At 43.0% G+C, this 19,195-nt stretch overlaps 1 protein-coding gene across 3 annotated transcripts in view; it reads right to left on the reverse strand.

The window, feature by feature from the left end:
• LOC138807888 (long-chain-fatty-acid--CoA ligase 6) overlaps nt 1–19,195 on the reverse strand; it is a 61,886-nt gene that overhangs the window by 3,911 nt on the left and 38,780 nt on the right. For all 3 annotated transcript variants that reach the window (XM_069993689.1, XM_069993688.1, XM_069993687.1), the window contains exons 12-20: nt 17,981–18,115; nt 17,208–17,342; nt 16,199–16,294; nt 14,637–14,709; nt 11,195–11,283; nt 10,188–10,304; nt 6,680–6,823; nt 5,397–5,498; nt 4,058–4,129 (exon numbers count right to left, since the gene is read on the reverse strand). In XM_069993689.1, the coding sequence (XP_069849790.1) occupies nt 4,058–4,129; nt 5,397–5,498; nt 6,680–6,823; nt 10,188–10,304; nt 11,195–11,283; nt 14,637–14,709; nt 16,199–16,294; nt 17,208–17,342; nt 17,981–18,115 (963 nt within the window). The remainder of the gene's footprint in view (nt 1–4,057; nt 4,130–5,396; nt 5,499–6,679; nt 6,824–10,187; nt 10,305–11,194; nt 11,284–14,636; nt 14,710–16,198; nt 16,295–17,207; nt 17,343–17,980; nt 18,116–19,195) is intronic.

Consider the following 19,195-nt stretch of genomic DNA (forward strand, 5'->3'; position numbering starts at 1 on the left):
AGGGGCTTGAACTCAGGGCCTAGGCACTGTCTCTGAGCTTCTTTTGCTCAAGGGTAGCAGTCTACGTCTTGAGCAACAGCGCCACTTTTGGTTTTTTCTGTGTATGTGGTACAGAGGAATCGAACCCAGAGCTTCATGCATGCTAGGCAAGCACTCTACCATTAAGCCCACATTCCCAGTCCCTTTAATAAGTTTTGTTTTGTTTTTGTTTTTTTCCCCAGTCATGGGGCTAGAACTCTGGGCCTGGGTGCTGTCCCTCAGCTCTTTAGTTCAAAGTGGGCGGCTCTTCAGCCACAGCGCCACTTCTGGTTTTCTAGTGGTTTACTGGCAATAAGAGTCTGTTCACAGACTTTCCTGCCTGGGCTGGCTTTGAACCACGATCCTCAGATCTCAGTCTCCTGAGTAGCTAGGATTACAGGCGTGAGCTTTTAATAAGTTTTTGTGGAAGAAAGAAGAAAGGAAATGTTTTTATCTTAGCTTCCTTCTAGAAACCACACACTTGTCACTGAGAAGAGATTGTACAGACCTTTTTCTTAATTTTGAAATACTGTAGTATTTAAATATATTAGAGTAAAAGACCTCAGAAGTCTCCATTTGTGCCAATTCATAAAAGCATTAACTTTTCATAAATTTGAAGTTATGTAATATTTTATGGTTTTCGGAGGTATTAATGAGTGAAATATATTTAATTCAGTATTGCTTATAGGTAATATCCACCAAATGAATAATTTAGGAAGAAGAGATACAGAAAAAACCCCACACATTTTAGGGAAATTATCACATTTAGTCCTGACCAGGCAGAATTTGGAAAACATCAAGTGTCCAAGTTCATTTTACACTGCCTATGAAATTAGGCAATGCAATTATCAAAAATATTATGATGTTATAGTTAAATGTGCTCAAATGCTTACAAGGTACCTACCTATTTTAATTATGATAGAAAAATGCTTCCTATTGCCAGGTGTCAGTGGCTCACACCAGTAATCCTAGCTACTCAGGAGACCTGAGGATCAGAGTTTGAAGCCAGCCTATATAAAAGCCTATGAGGGGGCTGGGAATGTGGCTTAGTGGTAGAGTGCTTGCCTAGCATGCATGAAGCCCTGGTGCCTAGCATGCATGAAGCCCTGGGCTCGATTCCTCAGTACCACATAAGAAAAAGCCCAAAGTGGTGCTGTGGCTCAAGTGGGAGAGTGCTAGCCTGGAGCAAAAGAAGCTCAGGGACAGCGCCCAGGCCCTAAATTTAAAACCCATTACACACACACACACACACACACACACACACACACACACACACACACACACACACACACACACACACACACACACACACACACACACACACACACACACACACACACACACACACACACACACACACACACACACACACACACACTCACACACACTCTGTCCCTGAGCTTCTTTTGCTCCAGGCAAGCATTCTACCACTTGAGCCACAGCACCACTTCTGGCTTTTCTGGTAGTTTACTGGAGATAGGAGTATCAAGGATTTTCCTGCCCAGGCTGGCTTCGAAGTGAGGTCTGTAGATCTCAGCCTCCTGGGTAGCTGGGATTACAGGTGTGAGCCACCAGCACCTGACAAACAATTCATCTTTGAGGAAGGAAAGGACAAGCTGACAATAGAGTGCTGATTAACTGGAAAAACGTATGTTGCACTCTGGCTTCCAGCTGGGAGCACACGCTCCTCAGGCACAAGCCCTGCTTGTTCGCTCTCCTGTGGTTGCTGAGGGCACACGTTACCGTGGTGGGACAGATGCTACATAGAAAGGAAGAGAATGAGACAGAGAGAAAATCAAGTGGTGATAATCCTAGTAATAAAATTAAAGACTCCTGGCTCACCACATGGCTTCCTTGTATTTGAGGTTACCATGGTGAGGGAAACTCACTGGAGTAGACAATGTGTAAGGAATGGGAAAAGTCCAGATCTATATCTGCTCTCATTAGAAAGCAACAGGTAACGCTGGAAACTGTCCTTTCCCCAGCACATCCCAAGGAGAAGGATCTGAATGTTACCAATCTTTTCTTGTCCTGGGGTTGGTAATACACGCTAGCATCAGCAGAGGGCGTGCAGGCCTTAGGAATACACAAGGGTATGGACACATGTTCCCAGGCTATTGACAGCCAGCCCTTGGCCTTGGCCTGGGGACTATACAGGGTCACAGAGGATTTAGTCACACAACTCCCCATTAAGGAAGGGAATGGAATCAGTTCTAGCATAGACTTAAGTAATAATGTGCCAAAAAGGACCCCGCATTCAGATACATATATGTTTGTCCCCTGAATGTTTCAGATTTGATTGTTTTAAAAAATAAAGACTCAGGCTTTAACTGCTGTGAAATATACTGACAAATGAGGGTAAAGCCGAGTTTCTTTCAAACTGGATTAATATAAATATCTAATTCAAAAGAAAAATGATAGTCTTAGATCCTGATACTACGTTTAATTTTCCTCAGTTCGAAATTTAAAAATTTTAAAATCAATTTATGAAAATTTTGTATGTGTGTTATGTTGTAAGTACTGGGGTTTGAACTTGAGGTCTGGCTGCCGTCCCTGAGCTTCTGCTCTCCTGCTGTTTTCTGCTTTTTCTGAGTAGTTTACTGAAGATAAGAGCCTGGTGCAGGTGGCTCATGACTGTAATCCTAGCTACTCAGGAGGCTGAGATCTGAGGATTGTGGTTCAAAGCCAGCCCAGGCAGGAAAGTCTGTGAGACTCTTATCTCCAATTAACCACCAGAAAACCAGAAGTGGCCCGGTGGCTCAAGTGGTAGAGTGTTTGCCTTGAGCTGAAGAGCTCAGGGACAGCACCCAGGCTCAGAGTTCAAGCCCCACAACCGGCAAAATAAAAAAAGTAAAAAAAAAGAATGTCACAGACTTTCCTGCTGGGGTAGCATACATAGAACCACAATCTTCAGCCTCCTGAGCAGCTAGGATTACAGGCATGAGCAAATAGCACCAGATGAGAAATGGTAATTAAATGTTGCAAAATTTTAGGAGGATTACAGGCGTGAGCCACTGGCACCCTGGAAATGTTTTAAATTCCCAATTAAAACATTACAAGAATTTTGTGTTTAAGTGATTTTAAATATTCTTAGGTTACCAAATATACATATAACATTTCGTGAGTGTTTTCTTTTAATTTTTTTTTTTTTTGTGCTACTGGAGTTCAAACTCAGGGCCTCTTGCTGCTCTACCACTTGAAATATATCTCAAGCCCTTGAACATATAAAAATTTTAAATTTCCCTATGCTGACTACTCATCTTATTATTCAGGGGAACAAAATGTTATGAGAAACAATTATTTTCAATAAAGACAAACATTTAAGTCTATATTGCTATTTTCTGTGTGCAGAATTTTAAATATATTTTAATATATTGACATTTTTCTTTCAATGTTCATTAGGGAAGATGTGTAGACCACACATGTAAGAATTTTTTCTTTCAATGTTCATTAAGGAAGATGTGTAGACCGCACATGTAAGTGGGCCATGTGTGCTTGTGCAGTAAGAATCCCAGTTCTGCAGGGTCTGAGAGGGCTTGGAGGTCTTTGTCCTCTCCCTGTGAGCTCTTTCTTTGCTCCATGTTGAAGAAAGCATGCTGGGCTGACAGATCCCTGGCCCGAGAGGAACTGAGTTTTCCCATGTCCCACTAGCAAGCAAACTCCCTGCTGCAAGCCAAGAAAACTGTCCCTCATAAAAGTAAAAATAAGGTAGGGCTCTAGTCTGTAGCACTGCAGGCAGCTTGGGAGATGGATAGTGTTCACATGATCTACTAGTAACCGTGAGGCTAGTATTTCAGCTTTAGGGAAGTCTGTGATTCTTAGAACGGCGAATGCAGGCTCACTTATCCAATGACCTATTTTAGTTCAGGGGCAGGCTGCTGAAGCCAGTCTGAAACAGGCCTTTAGGGGGGGTCTGTCGGCACCCAGCCTTCTGGCTGGCTATGCCATGGAGAGGAAGGAATCTAGGTCAGGGGCACCATGCTTGAAGTTAATTTTCATCACGAAGAGCTGTAACTAGTATAGGGAAGATAGCAATTACCTGTTCAAAAGAATAGAGTCCACTTTCTTTTCCTAACCTCACCATATCGTCCAAAATGGCTTTCTTCAACTCCTGAAGGGAATGACAGAAGTGAAATTACAACAAGAAGACATTTCAGAATGGGGAAGGGGGAAGAGAAGAAAACAACATGCTTCAAGTAAAGTGTTAAGCAGTGATTGTGCAGATAGGTGTTCCCTCCTCTGCTCAGGCTGACATTTCTACACACCAATAACCACCTCCCAGCAGGCAAGATAGGGCTGCAGACGCCCAAAGGAGTCATTGTGAGCAGGCTAAGGAATCACAAGGTTTTGTTTTGCTTTTTTCTTCTTGTTTTTGCACAGCAATGAAAGTTAACGTTCAAATCACAAGATAAAATATTTTCATTTATGTGTCTTTTACACTCCCTGTATAGTCAAAGTTACAGTATCTTCATGAGTGCTTTTTTTTTTTTTTGCTTTTTTGTTGGTCATAGGACTTGAACTCTGCGTCTAGGTACTGTCCCTGAGCTCTTCAGCTCAATGAGAGAGCTCTACCACTTGAGCCACAGTGCTACTTCCAGTTTACTAGTGGTTCACTGGAGGTAAGAGTCTCATAGACTTTCCTGCCTGGGCTAGCTTTGAACCATGATCCTCAGATCTTAGCCTCCTAAGTAAGTAGGATTACAGGAGTGAGCCACCAATGCCCAGCTGTGGGTGCTTTTCTTATATGGTGTATCCCTCTGTTTTGGTTTTTTGGCCTGGTGACTCTAGCATTGCCAGCTGAGCCCACAGCCCTGTGGGAGTGATGGGGTCTATGGCTCCTGCAGAGAAATAGACCGTGAAATAGGGGCTGCTGCTGAGCCAGAAAATAGCAATTCTCCTGTGTGTCACATGAGGTTTCCCAAAGCGGGGAACATGAGTCCCTCTGCATAGGAAGAGGTGTTACTGCCTCAGTTCCATCACTATCTTTGTGAAGCCAGTGGTACAGCCAATCCATCTTTCCCTTGGAAAGAGTGTGTGGCCTGGGATTGAGTCTGAAAGCCTGAGCTCATATGTGACTCTACTGGGAATCAGCTTGTGTGGCCTTGGCCAAGTTACCTCCTTCCTTTGACTACTCTACTCCAAACTGCAAGAAAATAGGGCTGGAAAATAAACTTTCTGTGATCTCCCCTGGCTGGCTCTAAAAAAAAAAAATCTAACAGTGTATCAAATTGCTAAGAAGAAATAGGGATTTTTTTCAACAATAACAAGATAAATCTCTGGTATCGGAGTCTCACCGTGGACAAAGTAATATTACAAATTCCCTCTGGGTGCCTCTCATTTTGGATTCTCCTCTGGGGAAACAGCCTCATGATACTGACCTTTCTTGTGCAGAGCTCTGCATACTCCCCTTCAATTCCTCTTTTCTGGGCCCACGAAGGCATGACTTCAGGGTCAGGCACTACAATGCCCACCAAAAAGGCCTACAATGTTCACCAAAGGAAAACATAATTGTGGTCAAGCTTTTAAAATGGTTGGTCATGATCCCATATTAAAAATAATCTCTTGGTAGTCTCAGACTCCACCCTTTTCTAAAAATAAATACATGCTTATGAAACATGTTCACAGGCTATAAAACTTTTCCACCAAAAGATCACCCATTCTTGGCTGTAACTTTTCTGATAATCCCTGCTACCTCTATGGGAAGGAATTTACCGATGTCAAGTCATTAAAATGAGATAGATGTGACCTTGGATTCTCATGCCAATCTTAAATCTGCACATCTTTTGGATGTGCAAATAACTCTGTGACCAAATTCTATAAATCACTATACATTTTCCAAAATTTCCAGGCCATTTTGAAATTCTTACATCAATGTAGTCTTCATGCACGAAGAACTCTTTTAATCTTTGTGGCATTTTCTTCCAAAATAATTTAACATTCAGTTATATAAATGAAATAATTAGCAGAATAGATTCAACATTTTTGATATCATAGAATATATTCATAACATATATGACCTCTAATCTAAATGATGTTGACAGCAAAATAAATCCAATCTTCTCAAAATAATATAACCATAAGCAATATTACAATCGGTATCATTGTCTGCAATACTTATACCCATTTATCTGAAAAATTCATCTGCATAATAAGAATCAAATCGTATATTTGTGGGTATATTTCAGTGGCAGACAGCTAGCCTAGCACACACAAAGCCCTGGCTTCAGTCTCCAGCAAGACACACATATGCATATACACACATCATAGTAGAAATTCTAAAGTTTGATTTAGCACTTTACCCTAAAAATTCTTCTTGGAAGTGAGTGGAACATAAGTTGAAAGTAGCAGAAATGTTTATTACTACTACTTTAAAGCAACTAGTTTGACCTAACTATAACTTGAAAATGGATGAGAAGGAAGTGGTGCTATGGCTCACAGTAGTAGAGTGCTAGCCTTGAGCAAAACAGCTCAGGGACAGTGCCCAGGCCCTGCATTCAAGACCCATGAATAACAAAAATAAAAATAAAAATGAAAATTTCAAAAAAAAGTTTTTTTTTTAAAGGATGGGATATCCTGGTGTTTGACTGGAGAACCATATTGAATCTGGATATTTTAGCAGGCTAGTTCCATGTCGGAGGGTTTAGGGCATGGAGGGCCTCACCTTTAAGCTGTCCCCATGAACATAGATTTGTGCCACAGGTTCACTTCGGATATAGATGTTCTCAATCTTCTCTGGGGCCACGTATTCTCCCTGAGCAAGTTTAAATATGTGTTTTTTCCGATCAATAATTTTAAGAGTTCCTTCCTGTGGAGTTAAGACAGACAAGATCCTATGAAAATGTCATTCCAAGCCTCAGCCCCTTGCCCTGCCCACAGAGAAGTCCTTCAATCACAGCACCTTGTGACTCCCACCTGACCACCTACCAAACAGTGCCTGGAGCCCTGGCCCACCCCCCTCCAAGGACCTCTACAGGGCAGGGCAGAGTGTGTGTGTGGGAGGTGGACAGTGAGGACTGATGTCATGGGCCTCCAGAACCTCTACTCACTTCCTGGACCCCAGGACTCTGATTATCTGGATGGGCGGGGGGAGTGCTCCCTCTTTTGGCTCCATACTGGGAACATTGCTCTCTCCTGGCTCCACTAACATATCTGCCAGACTGTACCTCTCAGGCATCACGGCCCTCAGCATGCTGCAAAAACTGAGTTGCTTGTCCTCAAAAATGCAACCCACCCCGAATGAGGCTTGGAGCTGTCCTCTCTCTGTCCCTGTTCCAAAGCCCCAACATCTGGCCTTGCTGTTTACTGCTTCTGAGGTCTTGAGTGGTCAACCTCCCCCAACCATCCTCACTCACTCTCAAATCCTTCTCTCACCCTCCTCCTCCTCCCATCAGAACGACATCCCCAGCAGACTTCTGCCTAAGCTTGGTCCCCACTCCATCCATCTGATCCAAAGCAATCTCTCCAGAATTAAAAAAACAACACATAAGCAGGCCTATTGTGTTCAAAACCTAAGGTGGATATTAGATATTTTTTCAACATTAACTCCTTAGGCCTTCATGATAATCCCCCCCAAATTGGGTCTTGTCACCCCTATTTCACTGATTGGGAAAATAAAACCAGAGAATTTAGTGAACTCTTCTCTCCCAAAGCCAGATAAGAAATAAGGTACTCAGAATTTGAATCTAGGTTCTTCTGAATGATAAGACTATGCCTTTTCCTTAGTCTATATAATAGAATAAAATAACAATAATAATTTGTGAAAGTGCAAATATATTCGAAGATGACTTCTACCTAAATTTCAGGAATAGATCATTGGAATCTTGCACATGGTCCTCCAGAAAACAGGGAAAATAACCAATCATTCACAACCCATTCAATAAGCTGACACCAAAACTGTAACAGAGTTGAACACCAAAAGGAAATTATAGATCAATCTTAGTCAGTTATGAAAAAAATTAATCCCATTATTAAGGTTAAGGTGGGCTTGTGCCAGGAATGGACCATTTCATCTTACACGAGAGAAACAGGAAAAATAAACATAGCTGTAAAGTATTTCTAATTATAATCCAACAATGGTGTACAAATGACAGTGCCCTTGGGGATTGCTCTCCATTGAAGTATGATATATCAGTGGCAGATCTAGGGTTTATGGGCTTCAAGATTTTACTACTTTTTCAAGCCTTAAGAAAAAGAGTACAAAATGAAGTGTAGGGTCTTGGAAGGAGCGCAGGCAAAGAAGAGGCCCTGAATTCTCCCCGTGAAGTGTCCAGGGACTGCTGCTTTTCTGGCTTTTTTCCCTATACAACGGGCCTGTCACTGGAAGCCCTTGCCTTAAACCCCTAACATCTGTACTCCGCTTGTGCTGTTACCCTGGCCTGAATGCCTTTCCCAGTCTTCTGTGTGTTCACAGGAATGGGATTCATCCTGAGATTCAGGTCCAGGATGAGCCAAGGCACATAGGCTCATACCTTATTTTTCCCCAGGTAGGCATGCCCCAGCGCATGCCCATCACATTGGGTAAGGAACTGCCTAAAGATGTATGTCTTCCCTGACCAGAGTTCTTGGCCCAGGGTAACACTGGGGACACAGGATATCCTTGTGTGCCACAGGCCTGAGGGTTTCTCAAAAGGAAACACATAGATGTAAGTGGAGGTGAATTATAGTCCACAGAGTGTCTGGGAGAGCTCAGCATCATTCATATGCCTGATAACTTAATGCTTCAAATTCCATGCAAACTGTAGAAACTTTACAGAGATGCAGAAGTTCCCTGAAGGCAGGGGCTTTCTGTGTCTGTGACAGAGGCTTTTTCTGGTCATAGCATTCACCTAAGTATCACTTACAGACCAGGCGCCGTGCTAAGTGCTTTACATACATAACCTCATTCATTCCTCCGGACAATAACTAGAGAGGCAAGTAACATTATCGTCCCTAGTTTAAAAATAAGAGAATGGACAGACACGTCTAGAGATGTGTTTTGCTAATCTGCTAGGCATCTCTCAATCCAATAAATTCCACAAGATTAACTGCTACAAATAATATGTTTAAAAAAATTACTATGTACCAGGAAAAAGTATACAAAGGAACTTTTGAGGTGTTCTATGTCTTGATTGAGGTTTTGTTTTTTTGTCGGTCGTGGGGCTTGAACTCTGGGCCTGGGTCCTATCTTTCAGCTCTTCAGCTCAAGGCGAGTGCTCTACTACTTGACCTATAGCACCACTTTGGGTTTTCTGAGTGGTTTATTGGAGATTAAGAGTCTCATGGCCTTTCCTGCCTGGGCTGGCTTTGAATGGCCATCCTTAAGTTTCAGCCTCCTGAGTAGCTAGGATTATAGGCATGAGCCACTGACATCCAGCTTGGTTGAAGTTCTTACACAATTTGTGTACAGAAATTCTATATCCTACTGCCCATGCAATTGACTCCTCTGTACAGTATGTTCACAAATAAAATAAAATTAAATTTAAAAAAAAAGAAATTCTATATCCTTGGGTGAGTAATGTGGCTTAGTGGTAGAGTGCTTGCCTAGCATGCATAAAGCCCCAGGTTCAATTCCTCAGTACCACACACACAGAAAAAGCCAGAAATGGTGCTGTGGCTCAAGTGGTAGAGTGCTAGCCTTGGAGCAAAAGAAAGCTCAGGGACAGTGTCCAGGCCCTGAGTTCAAGCCCCAGGAGTGGCAAAAAATAAAAAATAAAAATAAGAGAATAAGGCAAATTAGTTGGGAGCTAAAAGCTGAGGGCTATAGTCCAAAATACACTCTGAGGGCTTGCTCTGTTATTTTACAAGTGCATCAATGTGGAAACCAAGAGAAGGGCCAGGCTTCGCTCAAGGTAATGAGAGCAACTATTGGCAGAGCCAAAAGGACTGAAGTATACTCCCAGCTCTGAGATTTTCCCCTTCTTTCAGCGGAGAGCCTATATCTATGCCCTTCTCAGGTCTCTCAGAGGTATGCACCTCCTTCTACTCCATCAGACTCCAAACACTAGCAGATCTGTTTCTGGCAGACTGCGAAGAATGGGGAGATGGTCTCCAGCTCTCCCCTCTAATAGGCTCATGGTCTTCACTAGGAGGGAAGGAAGAGGAAGCTGGTGATTCCCATCTTACTTAACTGGATCACATCCCTTCCCACTGCCAGAACATCTGGGACACATCAAGGTTCCCAACACACATACCGGCAACCATTTCCCAATATCTCCAGTATGAAGCCAGCCATCGCTGTCCAGAGCCTCCTTTGTCCTGTCTTCATCTTTCAAGTAGCCTTTGAACACGTTTGGTCCTCTCACGCATATCTGTGGGAATGAACACCACATTTTCTCTCAGTCACAGCCTAAAGGAGACAGCTGGGGGAGACTAAAGAATTGAGTACACTACCTCTCATGAAAGCCACTGGGGATACCGTGGGGCTGGATCCCGAGGACAAGGAATGGTTCCTGTTTTTTCTGAAGCAGTATCTTCCCTATCTGCCTTTTCTCCCTGCCCTTCTTCTTTGCCCCTCAGTCTTGGCCACGCACTATTTTTTGATATGCATAGGTCTCAGCACAGAATTGTTTTTCTTTTGCCAGTCCTGGGGCTTGAACTCAGAGCATGGGCACTGTCCTTGAGCTTCTTTTGCTCAAGGCTAGAACTCTCTACCACTTCAGCCACAAGTCCACTTCTGGCTTTTTCTGTGATTCATTGGAAAAGAGTCTCTTGGACTTTCCTGCCCAGTCTGGCTTCCAACTATGATCCTAGATCTCAGCCTCCTAAGTAGCTAGCATTATAGGTGTGAGCCACTGGTACCCAGCTTTCATCATTGGTGCTGCTCAAGTCTCTTGCTTCTAACACCAGGAGGTCAGTTTCCCATCTACTATCAAGGGATGACCTGGCTTCCTCACCTCATCAGGTCTATTTGTACATGGCTGTTTTCTTGCTGGAGCAGATTATACATAAGTAGACCATGTCATGATTAGGAAAAAAAAAACCTCTATAGATTTTTATTTGTTTTCAGTTAGGGAATTAAAAATCTTTACTTAGATCCAGTGAATTTCAGCATAAAGGGCTGGTTGAATCAAATGAATAAGTTACTTAGAATTACTTTACACACAGGTGAAAGGAAAATAATTCCACTCTGTCTTTGTTCATTCATTTTCACTTACTACACCGAGGATCCAGACATGAATGGCCACATCCTTAAGTTTACCTCTCCCTCTCCTTTGTGGGTCCAATAGTTTAGTTCTTCCACATCCACAAGCTTGATAAGATTGCAGGGCAGAGGTGCCCCTACATGTCCTAGAACACACAGCAAGATGGCACTTGGTTTCTGACACACCTTTACCATGAATAGGCACTAATAACAAAACAAAAGTCAGGCCAACCTCTGCTAGGCCTTTGTTTTACATTTGATCTTTTTGTTTGTTTGTTTTTTGGTTGGTCCCAGGGCTTGAACTCAGGGCCTAGGCACTCTCCCTAAGCTTCTTCTTTTCAAGGCTAGTGCTCTACCACTTGAACCACAGCTCCACTTTCAGGTTTTTCTGAGTAGTTTATTGGAGATGAGTCTCATGGACTTTCCTGCCCTGGCTGGCTTCGAATGGTGATCCTCAGATCTCGGTCTCCTGAGTAGCTAGGATTATAGGCACAAGCCACCAGCACCTGGCTACATTTGATTCCTAAAGAGTAATACTGGCACACACACACAACCCAGTACTGATCTGTACAGGAGTCCTGGGCAATATGGGAGTCTTGCATTCAGATCAACCACCTGGTCAGGATTACTTTTTTTTTTGGTCAGTTGTGGGGCTTGAACTTTGGGCCTGGGCACTGTCCCTCAGCGCTTCAGTTCAAGGCGAGCGCTCTACCACTTGAGCCACAATGCCACTTTTGGTTTTCTAGTGGTTTAATGGAGATAAGAGTCTCCTGGACTTTCCTGCCCGGGCTGGCTTTGAACTGCAATCCTCAGATCTCAGCCTCCTGAGTAACTAGGATTATAGGCATTAGCCACCAGCACCAGTCAGGATTACTTTTTACAATGGTACCCACATTAAAACCTTTTTCTACTATAGTCAGATCAGATCACATGTCTTGCCTTGGGATCATAAAATACAAACATCATTTTCCTTTAGTCACCAGACTGTGGATTAATGAGTATAGAACTGATCTAGAAATCTTGTTAAATTGTAGACTCTGCTGTAGTGGGTCTGGGAGAAGGCACACGATTCTATTTTTCTTATAGGTACCTGGATGATACTGATCTACACATTAAACTTAAGAGTAACAAAGGAACAAAAAACTGGGACAAGGTAACTTGATTCTCCCTTTCCCATAAGAGTTTATATGTTCTTGGTCTTATATACTTGTGTGTGTGAGTGTGAGTGAGTGTGTGTGTATGTGTGTACATGCTGTTCTGGGGCTTGAACTCAGGGCCTGAGCACTGTCCTTCAGTCATTTTGCTCAAGGCTAGTGCTCTACCAATTGAGCTACAGTTTCACTTTCAGCATTTTTTGGTGCTTAATTGGAGATGAAGAAGCTCATGGACATGCCGAGGCTACAGTGATCCTCAGATCTCAGTCTCCTGAGTAGCTAGAGTTGTTACAGGAATGAGCCATCAGCACCCTGCCTTTATGTACTTTAAACACTAAATTATATCTAAGTAATTTTCCAGTCATTGTTTGTGGTTATTAATCCAATTCATTGGCAAGTAGAAGGGCTTTTTAAACAGGAGCTGGCCAAAGTCCTGAAATAATAACAAAAACTAAAGCTATGACATTTTGGTTTAAGACATGTTGCCAACTCTTACAATATTGTACAGAGATACCAATCCTCTCATTTCCAATAACCTTAAATGCTTTGGGTTTTTTTTTTTTTTGTCAGTTGTGGGGCCTGAACTCTGGGCCTGGTGCTGTCCCTCAGGTCTTCTGCTGAGGAATTGAACCCAGGACCTCATGCATGAGAGACAAGCACTCTACCACTGAGCCACCTTCCCAGCCCAATGTTTTTTTTTATAGTAAAGATGAATAAACACTCAACAGTTTTCTATAGGAAAATGCAGGAGATGATCTAAGAGGGAGAAAGGGGAGTGTCCAGAAGGAACCTGAGAATGGAGGCCAATATGATGGCTGCAATAAAGAGAAAAGTAGTGTGGAAGGACCTCAAAAATGGTTACTAAAGGACAGTCGGCAATGGCAGAGTGACTCAAGAGTTTATATACAGAACAGGCTTTATTCAGCTAAAGTTTAAGGAGATAAGAATCACACTACACACCAAAAAAGGTCTATCCTTGGCCAAATGCAATTCCAACTTAGAATCTACCTATCATATTTCTCCTGACTATACTGACTACCTCAAGGTGCTCTGAAAATAGTACTGCATTAAGGAGTATGTAATTTTTTTGCATGCACATCATCCCAAAATTTCCATTTAGTGTTGCACAAACTTAAACCCAAAGAGTGGCCCAAGAGGAAGTTGGCTCACAACTGGAACTATTTACTCAGCAAAAGGCTTCTTCTGCTGAGTGTGTTTCAGACTCTTTGCAATCTCTGTTCTGAGTCTCATGAAGGATAAGCCATGGGCTCCCCACCTGTTCCCCCCACCCTCAAGGATGCGTTTTCTCAGAATGAAAGTGTGATTGGGAACTGCATCGTTCTGAGGTTGTCACTAGACACAGAAGACCACTGCTTCCAAAAGGCATCTAAAATGGCCCTGTATGAAACAATATATTGGCCAGGTGTGGTAGTACAACGTTGTCATTCCAGCTACTCAGAAACTGGAGGCAACAGAATCAAGAGTTCCAAGACAGTTTAGGCAAAGTTAAGGAGACTTCAAAAACAAAATACAAAACTAAAAAGGTTGGAGAATGTGGCTCACAGGGGCAAAATACAAAACTAAAAGAGTTGGAGAATGTGGCTCAAAGGGGTAAGCTAGCATGCATGAGGTCCTGGGTTCAGTCCTCAGTACCTATAATCCATGTAAACTTTCCTCTCCTTTACATGTCATATCCAATTCACAACTTGCTTTTTTTTAATCCAAAATTTTGGGTAAAAAAAACCTATAGGCAAGGTTGTTCAATATCTACAATCTATAAAACTCATCACACACTGGTATTTTAAGGATTTTACCACCTGAAGCTCTATGTTGTGATCTAGTTTTTGTGTATCTTCTATCTATCTATAAAAGAAATAGGAAAACAGGAAAAACCCCACAAACATTTCTAACAAACATCAGATCCAAAAATAACACAATTCAGACATAACCACCATTAATTTTTTCATTTTTCTCTCTCTCACTTTTTTTTTCTAGTTGTGAGGCTTGAACTCTGGACTTGGACACTGTCCCTCAGCTCTTCAGCTCAAGTCAAGTACACTACCACTTGAGCTACAGTGCCATTTCTGGTTTTCTGATGGTTAACTGGCGATGAGAGTCTCAAAGACTTTCCTGCTCAGGCTGGCTTTGAATGGAGATCTCAGATCTCAGCCTCTTGAGTAGCTAGGATTACAGGTGTGACCCACGAGCGTTGGGCATCTTTTTTCATTACTTTGACTTTTTCCTCTAAGTGTCCATGCAAATTCACTCCCAGGATGGAGCTGCACAGCCAGCTGTTTTAACTTGGTGTGGCTGGGGAGCATTTCTGTATCTGCAGCCCATCTTACCTGAGGTCCAGTCCCCGGGTGTGGTGAAGGTGCATCCAGCTGTGCACTCAGTTTGGCCATAACCTTCATAAACCTTCAAGCAGAACACAGAAATCACACTGGCACCCACAACTTCCAAGAGCTGAATGACTGTCATTTTCAGTTACCTAACTTCTCACTGGACATCTGGCTATTCCCCAGGGAGGATGGGTGGGGTAGTGCTCTGAGGGTAGCTAATTCCAGGTGAAGCTGAACATTGTGTAGCCATATGTGCTTGGAAAAATGGGCTGTTTTCTTTTTGTTTTATCACAGACAATTGGCAGATAAGATTATGTAGTAAGAGTTCAGGCCTATTCTCAACCACGGGCTCAATTTTTCCATTGGAATAATATGGATTAAAGATAAGCATTTTCAAATCTTCTAAAAGATTTCTTCTCCAGAGTCCCTCTTGCCTACCTCACTGCAAATGTGGGAGAATCTGCCTTGAAAACTAGTCAAAGGTTGGGAATGTGGCTTAGTAGTAAAGTGCTTCTCCAGTATGCATGAAGCCCTCGGTTCCATTCCTCAGTACCACATAAACAGAAAAAGCCAGAAGTGGTACTGTGGCTCTAGTGGCAGAGTACTAGCCTTGAGCAAAAGAAGCTCAGGGACATGCCCAGGTCCTGAATTCAAGCCCCAGGACTGGCAAAACAGATAAACAAAAAACTGGACAAGCCATGTCAGTCTCTAATAGCAGAATAGTGTGAGAAGCTATGGGTTCTATAGCATAAAAATTTAAGCATGCACAATTATGAAACTGACATATTTATTTAATGCCCATGCCCATAACCACGTCACAATACCCTGCCTATGAAGGAACTGACTATATTTTCATGGACTGGATAAATGGAAGAATGATTTTTTTTTTTTGGTTGTGGGTCTTGAACTCTGGGCCTGGGTGCTATCCCTCAGCTCTTCAGCTCAAGGCGACCACTCTAACACTTGAGCCACAGCACCACTTCCAGTTTCCTAGTGGTTTATTGGAGACAAGAGTCTCATGGAGTTTCCTGCCTGGGCTGTCCTTCAACTGCTATCCTCAGATCTCAGCTTCCTGAGTAGCTAGGACTACAGGCATGAGCCACCATTGCCCGGCCAGAATTGTTTTTAATGATAGTAAAATCTGTTGAATTAAATAACACAGAACTGGGTTTTAGTCCTCTCTCAGCACTCCATTTCCACATCAGGAGGTACTTTGCAGGCTGGAGAAGGTATAGCTGTAAGACATTATATACAGGTTCTCCAGCATACTGAGGATGTGAATATAGTGTATGGGGTCTGTTTGCCTTTTGCTAAAAACTTCCATGGGCCCAGGTAAAGGAATCGCTCAGAGCGGAAATACCTGGGCTTCCCAGAATGTGGGTGGCAAAGCCATCCTAGCTTTCAATGGCTCTGGATTTTCTTTTTTCAATCCTCAGATGAGGAGGCTTTTATGCCAAAGAAGTCTTGGCTCTAGGATCCTTTCCTATACAGTCAAGAATATAATCGCTTACCTGCCTAATGCATCCCTGTTGTCCGCCCCTATGGAAGGCCATGTGCATTAATACCTGGCATCCCAGAGCTGCCCGGAGGAATCCTAGAACTGTTGGTGATGCGGGGGCTGCTCCAGTAACAATCATCCGCACCCGGCCGCCAAGACTGGCCTGTGGAAAGAGACAAGAACCTGCCAACGTTTGTGATGGTCTTCATTCAAGGGCAACATTCACCAATGCTAGGACGCAGGTTAAGAAACAAGACCCTGAGCTGAGAAAGTCCCTTCCTCTTATAAATGAAGAGCCCTATCAGTCTGCAACTCAAGCCACACAATGACCAACTCTTTTATGTCTTTTTAGATAAGTGTCATTAGTTTGTACAGAATGCTATGATTATGATTCCTCTCCTTCCATAAATTATAAAGCGGTTCCCTCACTCTTCCATCATTCATAAGCATCCAAAACAATTACTTAGGACAATTTCTTCCAGCTCTCATTTTAATGGCATTGCCTTTTTTTCATGTACAAATCAATACTCTGCTTTATTTACTATGCATTGCAGAGGGTAAAAGATACTTGAAACATTTTGTTTCTGTAAGTTGAGCCAAGAGAGTTTAAATATTAATTTTTCACAGCTAAAAATAGAATAGCAAGAAAATTAGTAATGCCACTAATCAACTACATATTTCTTGGGCAATGCAGGGTCTGAAGATTTCAGTGGAGATTCAGAAATATGGAATTCTGGGCTGGCCTGCTTTAGGAGAGGCTGCAAAGACAGAAGAAAAGAGGAAAAGATTGCTAGTCATCTGGATAGAACCTGATGCTAATGGAAAGCCACTGTGTCCAGGCCCTGGGAGCCATAGGAATATCTTGTGAAGCATCCACTCAAGGGCAAAGCTACTATGATGGTCAAGGAACCTATTTTCTTGCTGGTTGCCCTTTGGCAAATACACATTTCCAATTTCTTTTAAAGACCATTTTCAACTTACACTTTGATCTGATGAGCAAATGTTACTATTTCACAAGATCGCAGGCCACTAGATACAGATATTACTCTACAATCACCTGTTGTCCTTGTTCTCACCTGAATCTTATTAAAGAAGAGTTCATCCCAGATACTATTATTCCTGATGATTCCACTCCGGACCTCAGCCTGCTTGCGCTTAGCTGCAAACTCCAGGAGCCAACGTTTTAATGGAGTGTCCGCCTGAGAGAAGATCTGAGGAACACAAGTTGGAAATAGCGGTCAGGATCTGAATGTATCACTTCTAAACATGTGTCTTACAGGAAGACAGCCAGCAGAGAAGCCATTGTACCCTGTCATGGATTATGTGACATCCAAATGAAGGCTATGGCCAGGAGCCAGTGGTTCATGCCTGAAATCCTAGCTACTTACGACTGAGATCTAAGAATCACAGTTTGAAGCCAACCCCGGGCAGGAAAGTCCGTGAGACTCTTAACTCCAATTAACCACCAAAAAGCTGAAAGTGGGGATGTGGTTCAAATAGTAGAACACTAGCTCTGAACAACAACAAAAATCTGCTCAGGGACAGTACCCAAGCCCAGAGTTCAAGCCCCAGTACCATGGGAAACAAAAAAGCACTAACACTGCCAGGGTCCAGGGACATTGTATAGATGTAGGTTTCTTTCTTTTTTTTTTTAAGTCTTCTCAACCAGGCTTTTGGAAACTAGGGAGAAAACAGAAAGAATCAGAGGATACAAGAAAGGAGGCAACTTTCTGGTCATGGTGTGAAAGTGTGGAAAACCTATATGAGGTTTCTGCCTAATAAACGGATTCTGTCCAAATGAGCTGATACACAGCCCCTCACTCTGGCCAGAGACCCCCTTGGACTTCACCTTGTCATACATCCGGTTCAGCAGTCGCGGGACCACAGGGAAAATGGTGGGTTGCAGAGCCTTCATGTCATCTGAGAGGAGGCGGATGTCCCCCTGGAAGAAGCCAACACGTCCCCCGTGGCAGTAGACAACAGACTGGAGAGAGAGGGTAAGAAGGTCCTTTAGTCTAGGCAGCCCTGGGCTTCAGGTGAGAGCTATCCAAAGTTCTACCCTCAGTGACCCCACCCCTACCCGAGCCCAGTTATAGCTGCTGTTGGGAGACACTGAAGAATACTATGTGAGCTATCTCTCACCCCTGACTCCCCCCCGAATGATTGCACTAAGTTTCACTCCATCACAGGGAGAAGAAATGGGGACAGAGTTCTGAGCTCTTAGAAGAGACTAAGATAGGCATTCTCATCGATGCCTGTCCCTCACACCCACTCTAAAACCCTGGACATGAGCCTACCTGGGAGCTCAGCTCTCTGAAAAGCACTGCATCCTTGAATGGGTCTGCTTCAAGTCTAGATAGTCTATCAGTTTCCCCAGGAACATCTCGACAACTATGAAAGGAAACCTCCATCCCCATGGGTACTGGAGCTGTTACCAAATTTGGCTGTGGGTCATGGTTGGTGAGAGGCCATAAGGCCTTTCAGGACTAGGAGTACACTGGGAGCCTTAGATCTAATCCTTTAATGCTCACAGAACCCTATAAGGAAGGCAGTATTCCTAACAACCCTTTCCTTAATGAAAAATTTAAAAATCAGAGAGGTAAAGCAACTTGCCTAGTGCCACAAAACAATTGCCAGTAATTGCTGGCATTCAAAGCCAAGCTTGAAAAGCATGCCCTGAGGCAAAATAGGTAAAATTTAAAAGGTGAAGTTTATGAGCCACGGCACCATTGGCTCATGCTATAATCCTAGCTACTCAGGAGGCTGAGGATCGTGGTTCAAATGCAGCTCAGCCAGGGAAAATATCCAAGACTCTGATTTCCAATTAACCAGAAAAAGATGGAAGAGGAACAGTGGCTCAAGTGTTAGAACACCAACCGTGAGTTAAAAAAAAAAAAAAAGCTAAGGGACAAGTGCCTAGGCCCTGAGTTCAAACCCTAGTGTTGGCACAAACATGTAACAACAAAATGCTGCTTATTCAAAATGGTTCTTTGCGTGACACAGGAACAGCGAATCCTTTGTTCCAATAATCAGATATGGATTCCGCCCTTCACTCACTCTGTAC

This window comes from Dipodomys merriami, unplaced genomic scaffold (genome assembly GCF_024711535.1).
Source record: "Dipodomys merriami isolate MVZ:Mamm:240054 unplaced genomic scaffold, mDipMer1.0.p SCAF_44, whole genome shotgun sequence".
Taxonomy (NCBI): Eukaryota; Metazoa; Chordata; class Mammalia; order Rodentia; family Heteromyidae; genus Dipodomys; species Dipodomys merriami.